Genomic DNA, 17,618 nt, shown 5'->3' with positions numbered 1-17,618 from the left:
AGCAGAAAATGAACACCTCTATAGCTTGAAGAGTTTTATGTTTATATTATGACTACTATGTCTCTTTAAGATTGCATTGCATTTTTCACTGCAAAATTAAATTTATGGGTTCCCCTCCATATAGGATGGAAATAGCAGGCAGGTTATGTATTACTATTAAATTAATTTACTGATGGTCACTAGATTTTCTGAATAGGTATTAAATATTATTATTATTTAGTTCTCAATCAATATTCAGTGGTGACTAAATTATTTTATTGATCTACAAACAAATACAGACATTTTATTAATTTATTAGTAGTTTTAATATGCCTGCCGATTCCATCCAATGAGTAAGCGAATAAAAGCAATCTGGAAGAACACACTCAAATGCAAAATATTGTGAAAACGAACCTATTAAACTATAACAAAATAAGTTTGATCTTGTAATTATTATGATCAGCTAACAAAAATAAAGTTAAACATGCAATAGACTCCTTGAAAAAATAAATGATGAAAGTGAAATAGACTTGATACAGGCACAGCTAGATAATGTTCTGTATTTTACCGTTGATTACAGCTGGAGTTGGAGTAGCTGCTGCAAGGGACATTAACAAAAGTATTAGTGCAAATTGAGTTAAAGGGACAGCATACTGTCATTTTTTTCTCTCCCCTTTAATGTGCACTCAATCTATTTTACCTGCTGGAGATTTTTAAATTGTTTACAAATAGCTTCTTTAGCTTTGTTTTTGTCATTTGGAATATCTGCTTTATCCGGTAGTATCTCCACCTATACTTAAGTACTAGTTATAAAAAGCTATGTAAACAAGAAGGTTTAGATGGAATCATACTCCCAGTGAGGGGTGTGACAGATAGGTAATAAAATAGTCCTTTTCTATTGTTTTCTCTAAGGGCCCGATAATCTAAATCTCTCCACACTGGTTATCTAAGAAGTCTCACCAGTACTACACCAGTACTACAAGTTCCCTCAAAAAATATGAAAGCAAAATTTAGCTTGAGAGCTGTTTATCCAGCTATGTAGGTTTGTGGATGTGAAGGAGAGACATCTACATCACCATATAATGCTCACAAAGTATTGGTCTTTGAGAAATCAGAGAGAAAAAAGAAAACAAGGACGGATTAAACAGGTGAGATAGGGAGGACAGCTCTCCCTACAAGCACTGCCCAATTGATTGGGTTGTGATTTCAATTAACAGAGATATTTATTTCAATTAACAGATATAGCTATTTCATATACAAAATAAAAATAATATTTTCTCATATTTTAAACTCTGCAGCTGGTATAACAATTACATTGGATACACATAAAGGGGTAACAAATGTACAGTACATTCTCCCTTTCATTGTTACAGCAGAGTTGTTAGTGTTTGATTTTTTTCTGCATTTTTTTTCTTGTATCTTTACTACTCATTGTATATGTCAAATACATCAAATTTATTAAAGGGATATAAATATCAAAACTTAATTGTAAATGGATGCATTTTAAATTTAAACAGAAGAACTTTTCAAAATACTTCCATTAGCAATAGTGCTTCTAGTAAAATATATTACTGGTTTTCAGTGGCATATGCAGATATGCTGTGAGCGTCCTGTGCACCAACATGCAAACATCACAACTCTCTGAGAGTTAGCAGTGGATTGTATGACATAAATTAAGTCTTAACTGGTGCAATACACATCACCGCCAGCTCTCTGAGAGGCATGGTATTTAAATCCTCATGCTGTAGTCACACATAGCATATGTGTGTATGCTGTTGAAACAGTAATACTTTTTACTAAAAGCAAGTTTGCTAATGGAAGTACATTAAAAAAAATGCTTTTATTTAAAATTTAAATGCATTCATGCACATTTCAATTTTTACCATAATTTCTAATTCTATCCCTTTAAATTCTGGAATGGTACCCTTAATGAAAAACATACTGTATGGTATCACATATCTTTGTACAGTATTACACATTCATAAAGACAAAGTCACACAGCATCACTCACAAGGATACATGACTAATACTGAATAGCTGAGCTTGTTGTAGATTTTGGTAAACATAAAGGGCTATATTACAAGTGGAGTACAATCTTGTGCGCAGCCTTACCTAAACAATAACCGTCAATCTGTATAAAAGTCGATGCTTAAAATTTTAAATAAATCATCTAAACTTGTCTAAAACATTTTAAGCACGCCCTATACTTTTACTAAATAGTGCAGAGCAGTATTAGCACGCTCATTGATCTTGCATTACAAGTGGTCAGCTAAGTGTTGAGTTTTTGTCCAATGCAAAATACCTCTTTAAAATAAAGTGCTTTTGGAGACCTGAAATAATTAAATATTGTTTGCTAGTCTGCATTACAAAACAAACAGCAATGCTATGGGAATAAAGGATTTAAGTTATATTTAGAGTTAATATTTATGAGGCAGGTTTAATAACAAAAAAAGTTTTGTGGCAGAAAGGGATAAGGTACATGAGAGGAGATATATATATATATATACACACATACATACTGTACATACACATATATATATATATATATATATATATATATACTGTATATATATATATATATATATATATATATATATATATATACACACACACACATACTGTACATACACACACATATATATATATATACACACACATACACACACATACAGTATGTATATATATACATAAACACACATATAAATATACAAATCTGTGTTTGTATATATGTATGTGTATATTTATGTGTATGCATGTATATATGTGTGTATATATACTTTATATGTGTGTATGTGCTAAGGCTTTTAATTGAAGATATAAGGGAGCTACTACACTGATCAAACAAATCAAACATTTATTGTGTATAATGTAGTAGGGATAGACTTGTAAAGTATAAAGTATCTTGAAGGATTTGGGAAAAAACAATTTTCAGAAGTTAAATTACAGAAAAAGGAAGCAAAATAAATGCAAGTTTGCTTTTAGTATGTGGGTAAGACATAGTGACTGATTCTCAAAAGCTCTCTGGTCTGACAAGATTATTTAAGAAGACTTGTCAGCATTGAGGGCTGTTTATGTTGCTATGTAGTGTTCTGGATGTGATTGAGAGACTTCTACATTGTAAAAGAGGGTGCAAAAAATCCCAAAGATTTTGCATGATTTCTGTCCCTGCCAGTGAGTTTTTTTATTGGCCCCATAGAACTTTGATGAAATAATAAGTCTGGTTTTGCGATAGTACTGAACTAGAAAAAATATGGACCAGTGGTTGTCAGGGATAACAATACTCGAGATCTCTAAAGTAAATGTTAAGTGTACTGAAATGTTCAACATACTATACTATTAATCAATCTTTCATTTACCCGGCAAATCCTTCAAACTTATGGGAATTAAAGTGCAGACAGCTACCTGACTTATTGACTGCTTAAAAAAATGATCATGATTTTTCTTTGATTTTGAAAACGTTAATAAGCTGATGGTAAGATATGATACAAGATACTGTAGTAATATATGCAGGAATCTCCCCCCTCACAAATCTCACTATTAAAGAAGGCTAAACTTCCTAGAAAATATTTAAATTAAAAAAGTGTACACAACTGAAAATAATTTAAGACTAACATACAAGACGTTTTTGTTATACTAAAAGCAACAGAATAGTGATGGACAAAAGACCCTATTTCCTATGTTTATCCATTAGCTGAAAAAGCATTTCCCATAATGCCTTACCAACAACAGTGAGCACTGCGCTTGCAGAGACGCTGTCCAAGGTAGTGTTTGCAACACATGTGTAGGTTCCTTCATCCTTGTCTGTTATATTCTTAATAGTCAGACTTTCTTTTTCAACAATGAATCTAAAAACCATAAGATTTGTTTATCACATACAGCTTGTTTTTATTAAAAACTGAAATATTTAAATACTTACATACAACCAAAGAGTTCATAATCGTTTCATATGTTTAATGTGTAATGACAGGGAGCAGATTATATTTGTGCTGCAATCTTTATTAAAGGGATATGAAACCCAATTTTTTTCTTTCATTATTCAGATAGAGCATGTGATTTTAAGCAACTTTCCAATTTATTCCTATTATCAATTTTTCCTTGTTCTTTTGGTATTTTTATTATTATTTCTATTATTAAAAGGAGGAATGTAAGCTTAGAAACTGGCACCTTTTAAGTTCAGCACCTAGGTAGCGCCTGCTGATTGGTAGCTAAATGTAGTCACAAATCAGTAAGCGCTTCCCAGAGTACTGAACCAAAAATGAGCCGGCTCCTAAGCTTACATTCATGATTTTCAAATAAAGATACCAAAAGAACAAGGAAAAGTTGATAATAGGAGGAAATTGAAAAGTTGCTTAAATTTCATGCTCTATCTAAATCATAAAAGAAAAAAAATGGGTTTCCTATCTTTAACTATGGTATGACATCAAGTGCTTTTCTAACTGGGCAAGTTTTTTTTTTGTTTTTTTTTTTTTAAAATTTTGGTTAATTGCATGCTCTGTCTGACCATAGAAACATTAATTTTGACTAACTTGCCCCATAAAGCTCACAGACCAATATTGCAAAAAGACTAGAATGCTGAGCTTATGAACCCTTTAAGCTATAAAACCACCAATTCCTCAAATGGCTAGAACGATTCAACAATGCACAAAAAGAAACCAGCACCTAATAACAAAGTACTTTATATAAAAAGCTAAGGGAAACAAACCAATACTGGAAAATAGGAACTTGTATTTTAAGTATTTTGAAAGGAGATGGCAAATTATCTGTGAATACAGAATTTGACTTCTATTACCAGTTCTAATGGACACTTCTTTTTAATAATATATATATTTTAAAGCAGTTATAGTGATCAGTAACTTATTTACATGAGAAGTGTTTTTTATTATTGTTCTTTATTTTTTTCTTATTTTGCATATAATATTTGCCAACAAATATACATATATGATGGCTGATGATTTAGTATTGGTTTATTCCCCAGCTTTTTATACCAAGTACTTTATTTCTTTTTGTTTTATATATCATAAACATACCAAACTATTAACATTTGGTTAATAGCTAAATAGCTAAATTATGACCAATGAGATATTTTAAAATACAATAAAATTATGTCTGTTGCTAAATGCATAGCTTGACCATATTTTTAATTAGCAAATGCAGGAAATGTTGCCCAATATAACTAACTGCACAATACCTTTCATCTTCAGGTAACTCTGTGCTATCCTTAAGCCATAATATCATTGGTTTTAAAGTAGGATCATGTTTAACTTTACAGTGAAACGATGCACTGCCATATCTCTGGATGACCCGGTATTCAGGTTGAGTAATGATCATAGTTGGATCTGAAATGAAAATTGCACAATTTGTGATTTTTTCCCCCCAGAAATCTGAATCTCTATTTTAAATGTATTGAAAGTACTGAGCAGTATAGTATTCAGGCATTACCTTTCACTTGAAGCGCAACAGTGTTTTGTACCCGTCCTAATTTATTTCTGGCAATACATGTATAATTCCCGCTGTTGTCCTTCTGTGCCACAGGTACCTCTAGTGTCCCATTATCATGAAAGACATATCCATTTCCATGAAGTACACTTCCATGCACACCTTTAAACCTTAACGATAGGCAGTAAATTATTTATTGTTCAATAACCAAGGTTTATACAGATATAGTCCGGCTAACAACATTTTATAACATAACATTCGTAGCCTAGTTGTTGTAAACTGATGAAAACAACAAGTATCTCCATTAAAATCTATGGTAATGTTTAGCCGGATTATGTACCTCGCTCCTTTTTGTATGTGAGCCTCCTGGCTTCTTTCTAATAATTATTCACTAAAGCATTGGAGTTTTAAGGATGGTGAGTGGATTTTTTTTAGTTTTTTATGTTTTATGTTACCACCAGTTTACACTAGGCCATCGTCTTGTATAGGATTTTTGGTTGAGAGGAACCATAGGTCAGAAAACTTTTGTTTATAGATTTTTATGGGATTTCAGATTCTACAAACTGGACTTGCATGCCTTATTTTAACCCCTTAATGACCACAGCACTTTTCCATTTTCTGTCCGTTTGGGACCAAGGCTATTTTTACATTTTTGAGGTGTTTGTGTTTAGCTGTAATTTTCCTCTTACTCATTTACTGTACCCACACATATTATATATCGTTTTTCTCGCCATTAAATGGACTTTCTAAAGATACCATTATTTTCATCATATCTTATAATTTACTATAAAATTTTTTATAAAATATGAGGAAAAAATGAAAAAAACACACGTTTTCTAACTTTGACCCCAAAATCTGTTACACATCTACAACCACCAAAAAACACCCATGCTAAATAGTTTCTAAATTTTGTCCTGAGTTTAGAAATACCCAATGTTTACATGTTCTTTGCTTTTTTTGTAAACTATAGGGCCATAAATACAAGTAGCACTTTGCTATTTCCAAACCATTTCTTTTCAAAATTAGCGATAGTTACATTAGAACACTAATATCTTTCAGGAATCTCTGAATATCCATTGACATGTATATATATTTTTTTTTAGTAGACATCCCAAAGTATTGATCTAGGCCCATTTTGGTATATTTCATGCCACCATTTCACCGCCAAATGCAATCAAATACAAAAAATCGTTCACTTTTCACAAATTTTTTCACAAACTTTTGGTTTCTAACTTAAATTATTTACAAACAGCTTGTGCAATTATGGCATAAATGGTTGTAAATTCTTCTCTGGGATCCCCTTTGTTCAGAAATAGCAGACATATATGACTTTGGTGTTGCTTTTTGGTAATTAGAAGGCCGCTAAATGCCACTGCGCACCACACGTGTATTATGCCCAGCAGTGAAGGGGTTAATTAGGGAGCATGTAGGGAGCTTTTTGGGGTAGTTTTAGCTTTAGTGTAGTGTAGTAGACAACCCCAAGTATTGATCTAGGCCAATTTTGGTATATTTCATGCCACCATTTCACCGCCAAATGCGATCAAATTAAAAAAAAACATTAATTTTTTCTCAATTTTAGGTTTCTCACTGAAATTATTTACAAACAGCTTCTGCAATTATGGCACAAATGGTTGTAAATGCTTCTCTGGGATCCCCTTTGTTCAGAAATAGCAGACATATATGGCTTTGGCATTGCTTTTTGGTAATTAGAAGGCCTCTAAATGCCGCTGCGCATCACACGTGTATTATGGCTAGCAGTGAAGGGGTTAATTATGTAGCTTGTAGGGAGCTTGCAGGGTTAATTTTAGCTTTAGTGTAGAGCTCAGCCTCCCACCTGAAACATCAGACCCCCTGATCCCTCCCAAACAGCTCTCTTCCCTCCCCCACCCCACAATTGTCCCCGCCATCTTAAGTACTGGCAGAAACTCTGCCAGTACTAAAATAAAAGGTATTTGGCCCTTTTTTTTTTTTTTTTTTTTTATAAAAAAAAAGCATATTTACATATGCTGATGTGTAGGATCCCCCCTTAGACCCCAACCTCACTGATCCCCCACCAAACTGCTCTCTAACCCTTCCCCTCTGCAATAATGGGCGCCATCTTGGGTACTGGCAGCTGTCTGCCAGTACCCAGTTTTGTAACAAAATGTGCCTTTTTTTAAAAAAAAATCCCTTTTCTGTAGTGTAGCTTCCCCCCCCCCCCCCACCGAGACCAACCCCCAACCCCTTCCAGGACCCTTAGATTGCATTTTAATGTATTTGTGTTTTTAACTTGTAACTTTTTTTTTCTGTAGTGTAGCGGTTCCCACCCGCTCCCGCCCCGTGCACGCGCCCGCCCACCACCCCCCGTGCACGCGCGCGCTCCCGTGCGCGCCCCCGTAGCTCCCGCCCCAGATCCCGCCCCCCTCCACTCCACATAGAGCACCGATGGCCGCCCACCCGCCTCCCACGTAAGCTCCCACCCACCAACGATATCGGCCATCGATGTCCGGTGCAGAGAGGGCCACAGAGTGGCTCTCTCTGCATCGGATGGCCAAGGGGGGTTATTGCAGGATGCCTCCATATCGAGGCATCACTGCAATAACCGGAAAGCAGCTGGAAGCGAGCAGGATCGCTTCCAGCTGCTTTCCAGACCAAGGACGTACGCCACACGTCCTCGGTCATTAACTGCATTTTTTTTGAGGACGTGTGGCGTACGTCCTTGGTCGTTAAGGGGTTAATGTTAAAGATCTTGCACATGCTCAGTTCACGTTATTAAACCAGATCGTTTTTGTGTAAGAGATAGAACACTTTCATGATTCCACACACAACTCAAGAAGTACATATTAGAACTATATTTATTTGCATTTACTAAACTAAGCATATACATATATATTTACAGTGAACACACAGTTCCCATAGACCACAATGTAAAGTTATTTTTCAGTGTTGTTTTCTTTCTAACACCCCTCACCCACCAACTATTAAGCCCCAAAACTGCCTAGTGCAGTTGCTTTTCATTTTTAAAAAATGCTACATTTAAAAAAACAAAAAAACCCAAACTATAATGCCCTATATTTTGAGGGCATTTTGGGCACTTTTAGAAAATTAACCTAATCTCTGGTTAATTTTCTGAGCGCTAATTGCGACCGCAAGTTCACAGTAGCAATAACCAGCCACTTGTAATGAATGGTTATTTATCACAAATTTGCCTGTTTGCGGGCAAGCAACAATTTAGCACTCCACTTGTTATCTAGCCCTATATGTTTTGATAAGTTTTAATTAGTTTATAAGACTTATTTGTGTATTTAGCAATATAACCAGTTATGAGAACTAGATAACATCTCTGTAAAATTTGCCTTTCTAAAATCCTTTAACCCCTTAATGACCTATGTACCCTGTACGCTGCGTGGTCGTTAAGGGGTCTCCTAGCACAGCTTTGCCAGAAGTGACAAAACTGTGCTCGTACTGTATATCTCACTTCTTGAGGCGTACAGATATAGCTCGGCCTTGCCAACATTGGCAAAACCTGCGCTATAAACAAGCCCAATAAAGAAGGTGGTCATTAAGAGACCTCACTGATGAGATTTCTTAGATAATCCCGCCAGACCAGAGAGCTTTAAGATCATCAGTCCCTGAGGGACTAAGATTTGTAAACTGAGGATTTATTAGCAGAGTCAAACTGAACTGATTTTGGGAGTCTGTGTGTGGAGTGCTGAACAACAACTTGTGCACACAGTCTCTGTAGAAATAGCCAGTTCTGTGTGGGCGCTGTGTTAATTTAAAAAGATCCCACAGTAACTATCTAATTTGCTTTATTCCTCTTATATCCTTTGTTGAAAAGCATATCTAGGTAGGCTCAGGAGCAGAAATGCACTACTTGGAGCTAGCTGCTGATTGGTGGCTGCACATATATGCATCTTGTCATTGGCTCACCTGATATATTCAGCTAGCTCACAGTAGTACATTGCTGCTCTTGCAACAAAAAATACCAAGAGGGTTAAGCTAATTTCATAATAGAAGTAATTTAGAAAGTTTTTTTTTTTATATATATCTGAATTAAAAAAAAAATTGTGTCTCTTTAATGCTAGAGAAAATAATTTATTAAAGTAACTTCATAGCAGGGATAAAAATAATTTAGAGGACTATACATATTTTAACTGATCAAATATAATTTCACACTATATTACTAGGTGAGCAACAAAGGCAATATATTATTTTAAGGTAACAAATAAATGAATACAAATCCTGCCATACCATTCTATGATAGGAATTGGAGAACCAAACGATGCACAGTCTAACAGGGCAGTTCTGTCGGCAATTATTTGATACACTTTGCTTGTAGAAAATATACGTGGAGGTTCCGCTGTAAAGCATAAAACATACATTCATTTTGTGTATTTATAAATCATAAACAATTAAACACATTTATGTAAATATCTTAAAGGGACAGTATACACCAATTTCCATATCACTGCATGTAATAGACACTACTATAAAGAAGAATAGGCACAGATACTGATATAAAAATCCAGTATAAAACCTTTTAACTTTCCTAAAAGCTCCCAGTTTAGCACTGTTGATGAGGTTAGGCTAGGACACCCACTAAAAGTGACTGGGAAAATAGGAATAGCAGATCCTCCCCCCTCCCCTGCATATTAAAAGACCCATTACACAACCAGGAGTCTGTAGACATCGGTATACATCTAAAACTTTGAGGCTTGGTTAGAAGTCTGAAAATCAGCACAGTTATTTAAAAATAAGCAAAACTATACATTTTTTTGCAAAAATCACTCCCAGATGGGCCAGATTAATGGATCATCTACAAAACATTTATGCAAAGAAAAATCTAAGGTACAATGTCCCTTTAAAGGGACATGAAATACTAAAAACATTTTATAAGTATAGTATTGAGATTATTCCCCACTTCCTTTAGTCATGGGTGCCGCCATATTGAAATCTAGTTTTAACTGCATTCACATGTGCAGCAAATCACCTTTAGATACCTGCTGTGAAACACACATTCTCAAAATGGCTGGACCCATAATTAGAGGGATGTTCATGAAATATATTAGGTTTTTAATGTCCCTTTAACTATGCATGATATCTACGCTTCACCTGTAATAGAATAAACAAAAGAATTCCAACTCAGCTAACAACTCCTTGTTGTTCAAATAGTACCTGAATTGAAAGAGATCTAGAAAAACAAATCTTAATTACAATTTTAATTTGAATTGAAAATCAAATTGATCTTACCAAGAACATTTACAAATGCATTTGCAAGCAAATAACCATACTGGTTAGAGGCATTGCACTGAAAAACAGCACTTGATCTTTCTTGAACATCAGTAAATATAATTGTATCGCCATCTACTTTTCTGCTTGGATCGTTAGGAGCCACTGTAAAAACAGCAAAATATTATTTTAAATTAACAACATGAGAAATTATATTAAATTGTACATCATGTGAGTGTTTGTTAAATATATATGAAAGCCAAAATGAATCTTTCATCGCTCAGATTGAGCAAGCAATTCTTAACAACTTTACAATTACTTATTTTTCTATGTAGCTTCTTCTATGAGAGCATACCCATGTAAGCTAACAATAATGCACATCTTCAGCACTATGTCTTAGTAACTATCGGCTAGATTACGAGTTGTGCGTTAGGCTTAAAAAGCAGCGTTAGCCGGTCCTAACGCTGCTTTTTAACGCCCGCTGGTATTACAAGTCTTGCAGGTACAGGTGTACCGCTCACTTTTTTGGCCAGACTTGGAAATACCACAAATCCACTTACGTAAATTGCATATGATATGTTTTCAATGGGACTTGCATAGCGCCAGTATTACGAGTCTGACAAAAAGTAAGCGGTAGACCCTCTCCTGTCAAGACTGGTACCGCATTTTAAAGTCAGTAGTTAAGTTTTACACTACAACGCCGTAGCATAAAACTCTTAACTAAAGTGCTAAAAAGTACACTAACACCCATAAACTACCTATTAACCCCGAAAACCGAGGCCCTCCCGCATCACAAACACTAAAAAAAAATATTTAACCCCTAATCTGCCGAACTGGACATCGCCGCCACTATAATAAATATATTAGCCCCTAAATCGCTGCACTCCCGCATCACAAACACAAGTTAAATATTATTAACCCCTAATCTGCCGTCCCTAACATCGCCGACACCTACCTACATTTATTAACCCCTAATCTGCCGCCCCCAATGTCGCAGCCACTATATTAAAGGTATTAACCCCTAAATCTAAGTCTAACCCTAACACCCCCTAACTTAAATATAATTTAAATAAATCTAAATAAATATAACTATCATTAATTAAATTATTCTTATTTAAAACTAAATACTTACCTATAAAATAAACCCTAAGATAGCTACAATATAACTAATAGTTACATTGTATCTAGCTTAGGGTTTATTTTTATTTTACAAGCAAGTTTGTATTTATTTTAACTAGGTAGAATAGTTACTAAATAGTTATTAACTATTTACTAAATACCTAGTTAAAATAAATACAAAAGTACCTGTAAAATAAAACCGAACCTAAGTTACAATTACACCTAACACTACACTATAATTAAATTAATTCCCTAAATTAACAACAATTAAATAAAATTATCTAAAGTACAAAAAAACAAAACACTAAATTACAGAAAATAATAAACAAATTACAAGATTTTTAAACTAATTACACCTAATCTAATCCCCCTAACAAAATAAAAAAAGCCCTACCCTACACTAAATTAAAAATAGCCCTTAAAAGGGCCTTTTGCGGGGCATTGCCCCAAAGTAATCAGCTCTTTTACCTGTAAAAAAAATTACAAATCCTCCCCAACATTAAAACCCACCACCCACACAACCAACCCTACTCTAAAACCCACCCAATACCCCCTTAAAAAACCTAACACTAACCCCTTGAAGAATCCGGCAGATGTCGGGGGCGGCAGATTAGGGGTTAATAAGTGTAAGATTGGGGGTGTTTAGACTAGGGGTTCATGTTAGGGTGTTATGTGTAGACATAAATTTTATTTCCCCATAGGAATCAATGGGGCTGCGTTAAGAGCTAAACGCTGCTTTTTTGCAGGTGTTAGACTTTTTTTCAGCTGGCTCTCCCCGTTGATTCCTATGGGGAAATCGTGCACGAGCACGTTACACCAGCTCACCGCTGACTTAAGCAGCACTGGTATTGAAGTGAGATGTGGAGCAAAATTTTGCTCACCACTCACTTCTTGTCTTTTAACGCCGGGTTTGTAAAAACCCGTAATACCAGCGCTGAAGGGAAGTGGCGGTGAGAGAAAACTGCTTGTTAGCACCGCACCCCTCATAACGCAAAACTCGTAATCTAGCCGAATGTTTGTAACAATGTTATATATTGTTGCATACTCTGCTGACATATAATGTTGAAGACACATGAATGTTCATAAGCCTACCTAGGTATTTTGTTACAGAACGTTTCAACAAAGGATACCAAACAATTAGTAGATTTGAGAAGTAAACTAGATTTTTATTTAATTGCACACTCAGTCTAAATCATAAAAGTTTAATTTTGACTTGTTCCATGTCCCTTCAATTTAAAAAATGTATACAAAGCAATTATTTTATTTCAACAAGATACCTTAATAGTGGTTTAGAAAACAAACTTCAACGTACTACTAGTTGAACTCTTAAATATGAGGGAGTGTAATTATGCAATGAATATAGAACTTTAAACAATATTTAATTATTGATTACCGCTATGTTCTTACATGTTAGGTTTTGCTTCAAATTTGTTGATTTGTGGTCTTTTTCTTTGAGGGGGGGGGGTATGTAAATACTTTTGTATCTGATCACTATTGCTTTAAACTTACAATATTTTAATTTCTCCGCAAAGGGAAGTTCTTTAAATTATAAGTAACACTAACATAGTTTAATTCACGAACAGTGCTAAATGTATGGCAATTATTTGCAAGTTTCTTTACTAATTAGATTACTCACTTTTTTCTGTTTTTCTACGTACAAAATTTGAGATACTAGTATGCAAAAAGTAATTTAATTTAATGAATCAATAAATGCATAAGTAAACAAATGCTTGGATAAAACTAATATTGGTCATTTAATGATATGACTGGAAACAAATCAGAACACATTTTTAAAAGTCTCTATTGAGAGACTAGCACAACAGACAATAAAAAATAATTAACAGAACTATTTTTAATAAAGCAAACTGAACACAAGGTAACAGCTATTTTTTTCATGTTTTAAAAAAATGGTTCTAAAATATAGACAATAGAAATCTATGAGAATATGCTGTATAAAATCTTGGAAAATAAAACACAAAAAAATCTGATTGTTTGTTACCAGCTTTTGTAGAAATATGAACATGGAAATGAATCACATATTAATATTTTTTTGCACAAAGAATAACAAATGTTATGGTACTTACAATTAATAGGAACGCTATTAATTAACCATGTAATACTTGGAGCAGGATTCCCGTTAGCTCTGCATATTAAAATCCCATGCTCTCCTGGTGACATAATAAGATTTCTAGGTTCAGTTATCCAGTAAGGGGCAGCTGGAAAAAAAAAGAATAATAAGTAAGGTTTATGTACTAATTCCATTTTTGATTTTCACTGGATTAGTAATGTGACATATATTTATACTAGCGTGACCCAATATGCCCCATTTTAAATGTAGTAATTTGTAATTACAGCACGTGGTTTTTTCTCAGTTGTCATAGCATAACCACATTGTGCTGCCTTTTAGCCTTTCACTATCCCATACCTGCGATCTGAATCCCTCTGCATCTAGGGCTGCAATATCTTATGGACAGCGTGTTGCATGACTACATGGAGAAGGAAACTCAGTATGCCTTGTTGCAAGGAAAAAGTGCAATGCACAGATATGTAGCTTTGCCGTGGGCTGGTACTGAAGGAAATAGCAACCTCTGAGCAGTGGAGTAGACATAGGAAAGTAATATGGAGTTTATAAACACCGGCTATATACAAATTGCATTGTCTTATGTCCCTTTAAATGGACATAAAACCATTTTTTTTCTTTTATCATTCAGAAAGAGCATATAATTTAAACATTTTTTCATTGTACTTCTATTATGACATTTGCATAATTCTCTTGGCATCTTTTGTTGAAGGAGCTCCTACTGAGAGCTAGCTGAACACATCAGGTGAGCCAAAGACATGAGGCATCTATGCGCAGCCACCAATCAAAAGCAAGCTTCCAGTAGTGAATTGCTGATCCTGAACCTAAATAGGTATGCTTTTCAACAAAGGATTCCAAGACAACAAACTTACGGCTAGATTTGGAGTTTGGCGGTAAAAGGGCTGTTAACGCTCCGCGGGTTTTTTTCTGGCCGCACCATAAATTTAACTCTGGTATCGAGAGTTCAAACAAATGCTGCGTTAGGCTCCAAAAAAGGAGCGTAGAGCATTTTTACCGCAAATACAACTCTCGATACCAGAGTTGCTTACGGACGCGGCCGGCCTCAAAAACGTGCTCGTGCACGATTCTCCCATAGGAAACAATGGGGCTGTTTGAGCTGAAAAAAAACCTAACACCTGCAAAAAAGCAGCGTTCAGCTCCTAACGCAGCCCCATTGTTTCCTATGGGGAAACACTTCCTACGTCTGCACCTAACACTCTAACATGTACCCCGAGTCTAAACACCCCTAGCCTTACACTTATTAACCCCTAATCTGCCGCCCCCGCTATCGCTGACCCCTGCATTACACTTTTAACCCCTAATCTGCCGCTCCGTAAACCGCCGCCACCTACGTTATCCCTATGTACCCCTAATCTGCTGCCCTAACATCGCCGACCCCTATGTTATATTTATTAACCCCTAATCTGCCCCCCACAACGTCGCCGACACCTACCTACACTTATTAACCCCTAATCTGCCGAGCGGACCTGAGCGCTACTATAATAAAGTTATTAACCCCTAACCCGCCTCACTAACCCTATCATAAATAGTATTAACCCCTAATCTGCCCTCCCTAACATCGCCGACACCTACCTTCAATTATTAACCCCTAATCTGCCGACCGGAGCTCACCGCTATTCTAATAAATGTATTAACCCCTAAAGCTAAGTCTAACCCTAACACTAACACCCCCCTAAGTTAAATATAATTTTTATCTAACGAAATAAATTAACTCTTATTAAATAAATGATTCCTATTTAAAGCTAAATACTTACCTGTAAAATAAATCCTAATATAGCTACAATATAAATTACATTTATATTATAGCTATTTTAGGATTAATATTTATTTTACAGGTAACTTTGTATTTATTTTAACCAGGTGCAATAGCTATTAAATAGTTAAGAACTATTTAATAGTTACCTAGTTAAAATAATTACAAATTTACCTGTAAAATAAATCCTAACCTAAGTTATAATTAAACCTAACACTACCCTATCAATAAAATAATTAAATAAACTACCTACAATTACCTACAATTAACCTAACACTACACTATCAATAAATTAATTAAACACAATTGCTACAAATAAATAAAATTAAATAAACTATCTAAAGTACAAAAAATAAAAAAGAACTAAGTTACAGAAAATAAAAAAATATTTACAAACATAAGAAAAATATTACAACAATTTTAAACTAATTACACCTACTCTAAGCCCCCTAATAAAATAACAAAGACCCCCAAAATAAAAAATTCCCTACCCTATTCTAAAATACAAAAATTACAAGCTCTTTTACCTTACCAGCCCTGAACAGGGCCCTTTGCGGGGCATGCCCCAAGAATTTCAGCTCTTTTGCCTGTAAAAAAAAACATACAATACCCCCCCCCCCAACATTACAACCCACCACCCACATACCCCTAATCTAACCCAAACCCCCCTTAAATAAACCTAACACTACCCCCCTGATGATCTTCCTACCTTGTCTTCACCATGCCAGGTTCACCGATCCGTCCTGGCTCCAAGATCTTCATCCAACCCAAGCGGGGGCTAGACATCCACTGAAGAAGTCCAGAAGAGGGTCCAAAGTCTTCCTCCTATCCGGCAAGAAGAGGACATCCGGACCGGCAAACATCTTCTCCAAGCGGCATCTTCTATGTTCTTCCATCCGATGACGACCGGCTCCATCTTGAAGACCTCCAGCGCGGATCCATCCTCTTCTTCCGACGACTAGACGACGAATGACGGTTCCTTTAAGGGACGTCATCCAAGATGGCGTCCCTCGAATTCCGATTGGCTGATAGGATTCTATCAGCCAATCGGAATTAAGGTAGGAATTTTCTGATTGGCTGATGGAATCAGCCAATCAGAATCAAGTTCAATCCGATTGGCTGATCCAATCAGCCAATCAGATTGAGCTCGCATTGTATTGGCTGATCGGAACAGCCAATACAATGCGAGCTCAATCTGATTGGCTGATTGGATCAGCCAATCGGATTGAACTTGATTCTGATTGGCTGATTCCATCAGCCAATCAGAAAATTCCTACCTTAATTCCGATTGGCTGATAGAATCCTATCAGCCAATCGGAATTCGAGGGACGCCATCTTGGATGACGTCCCTTAAAGGAACCGTCATTCGTCGTCTAGTCGTCGGAAGAAGAGGATGGATCCGCGCTGGAGGTCTTCAAGATGGAGCCGGTCGTCATCGGATGGAAGAACATAGAAGATGCCGCTTGGAGAAGATGTTTGCCGGTCCGGATGTCCTCTTCTTGCCGGATAGGAGGAAGACTTTGGACCCTCTTCTGGACTTCTTCAGTGGATGTCTAGCCCCCGCTTGGGTTGGATGAAGATCTTGGAGCCAGGACGGATCGGTGAACCTGGCATGGTGAAGACAAGGTAGGAAGATCATCAGGGGGGTAGTGTTAGGTTTATTTAAGGGGGGTTTGGGTTAGATTAGGGGTATGTGGGTGGTGGGTTGTAATGTTGGGGGGGGGGTATTGTATGTTTTTTTTTACAGGCAAAAGAGCTGAAATTCTTGGGGCATGCCCCGCAAAGGGCCCTGTTCAGGGCTGGTAAGGTAAAAGAGCTTGTAATTTTTGTATTTTAGAATAGGGTAGGGAATTTTTTATTTTGGGGGTCTTTGTTATTTTATTAGGGGGCTTAGAGTAGGTGTAATTAGTTTAAAATTGTTGTAATATTTTTCTTATGTTTGTAAATATTTTTTTATTTTCTGTAACTTAGTTCTTTTTTATTTTTTGTACTTTAGATAGTTTATTTAATTTTATTTAT

The 17,618-nt window shown here is 35.7% G+C and overlaps 1 protein-coding gene across 1 annotated transcript in view; it reads right to left on the bottom strand.

Moving 5' to 3' along the window:
* NRCAM (neuronal cell adhesion molecule) overlaps positions 1–17,618 on the bottom strand; it is a 334,348-nt gene that overhangs the window by 139,350 nt on the left and 177,380 nt on the right. The window contains exons 11-17 of the mRNA XM_053716724.1: positions 13,830–13,961; positions 10,648–10,791; positions 9,649–9,757; positions 5,419–5,585; positions 5,168–5,315; positions 3,700–3,824; positions 548–577 (exon numbers count right to left, since the gene is read on the bottom strand). Of these exons, the coding sequence (XP_053572699.1) occupies positions 548–577; positions 3,700–3,824; positions 5,168–5,315; positions 5,419–5,585; positions 9,649–9,757; positions 10,648–10,791; positions 13,830–13,961 (855 nt within the window). The remainder of the gene's footprint in view (positions 1–547; positions 578–3,699; positions 3,825–5,167; positions 5,316–5,418; positions 5,586–9,648; positions 9,758–10,647; positions 10,792–13,829; positions 13,962–17,618) is intronic.

This window comes from Bombina bombina, chromosome 6, assembly GCF_027579735.1.
Source record: "Bombina bombina isolate aBomBom1 chromosome 6, aBomBom1.pri, whole genome shotgun sequence".
Classification (NCBI taxonomy): Eukaryota; Metazoa; Chordata; class Amphibia; order Anura; family Bombinatoridae; genus Bombina; species Bombina bombina.
This window is presented reverse-complemented; position numbering and strand designations above follow the sequence as displayed.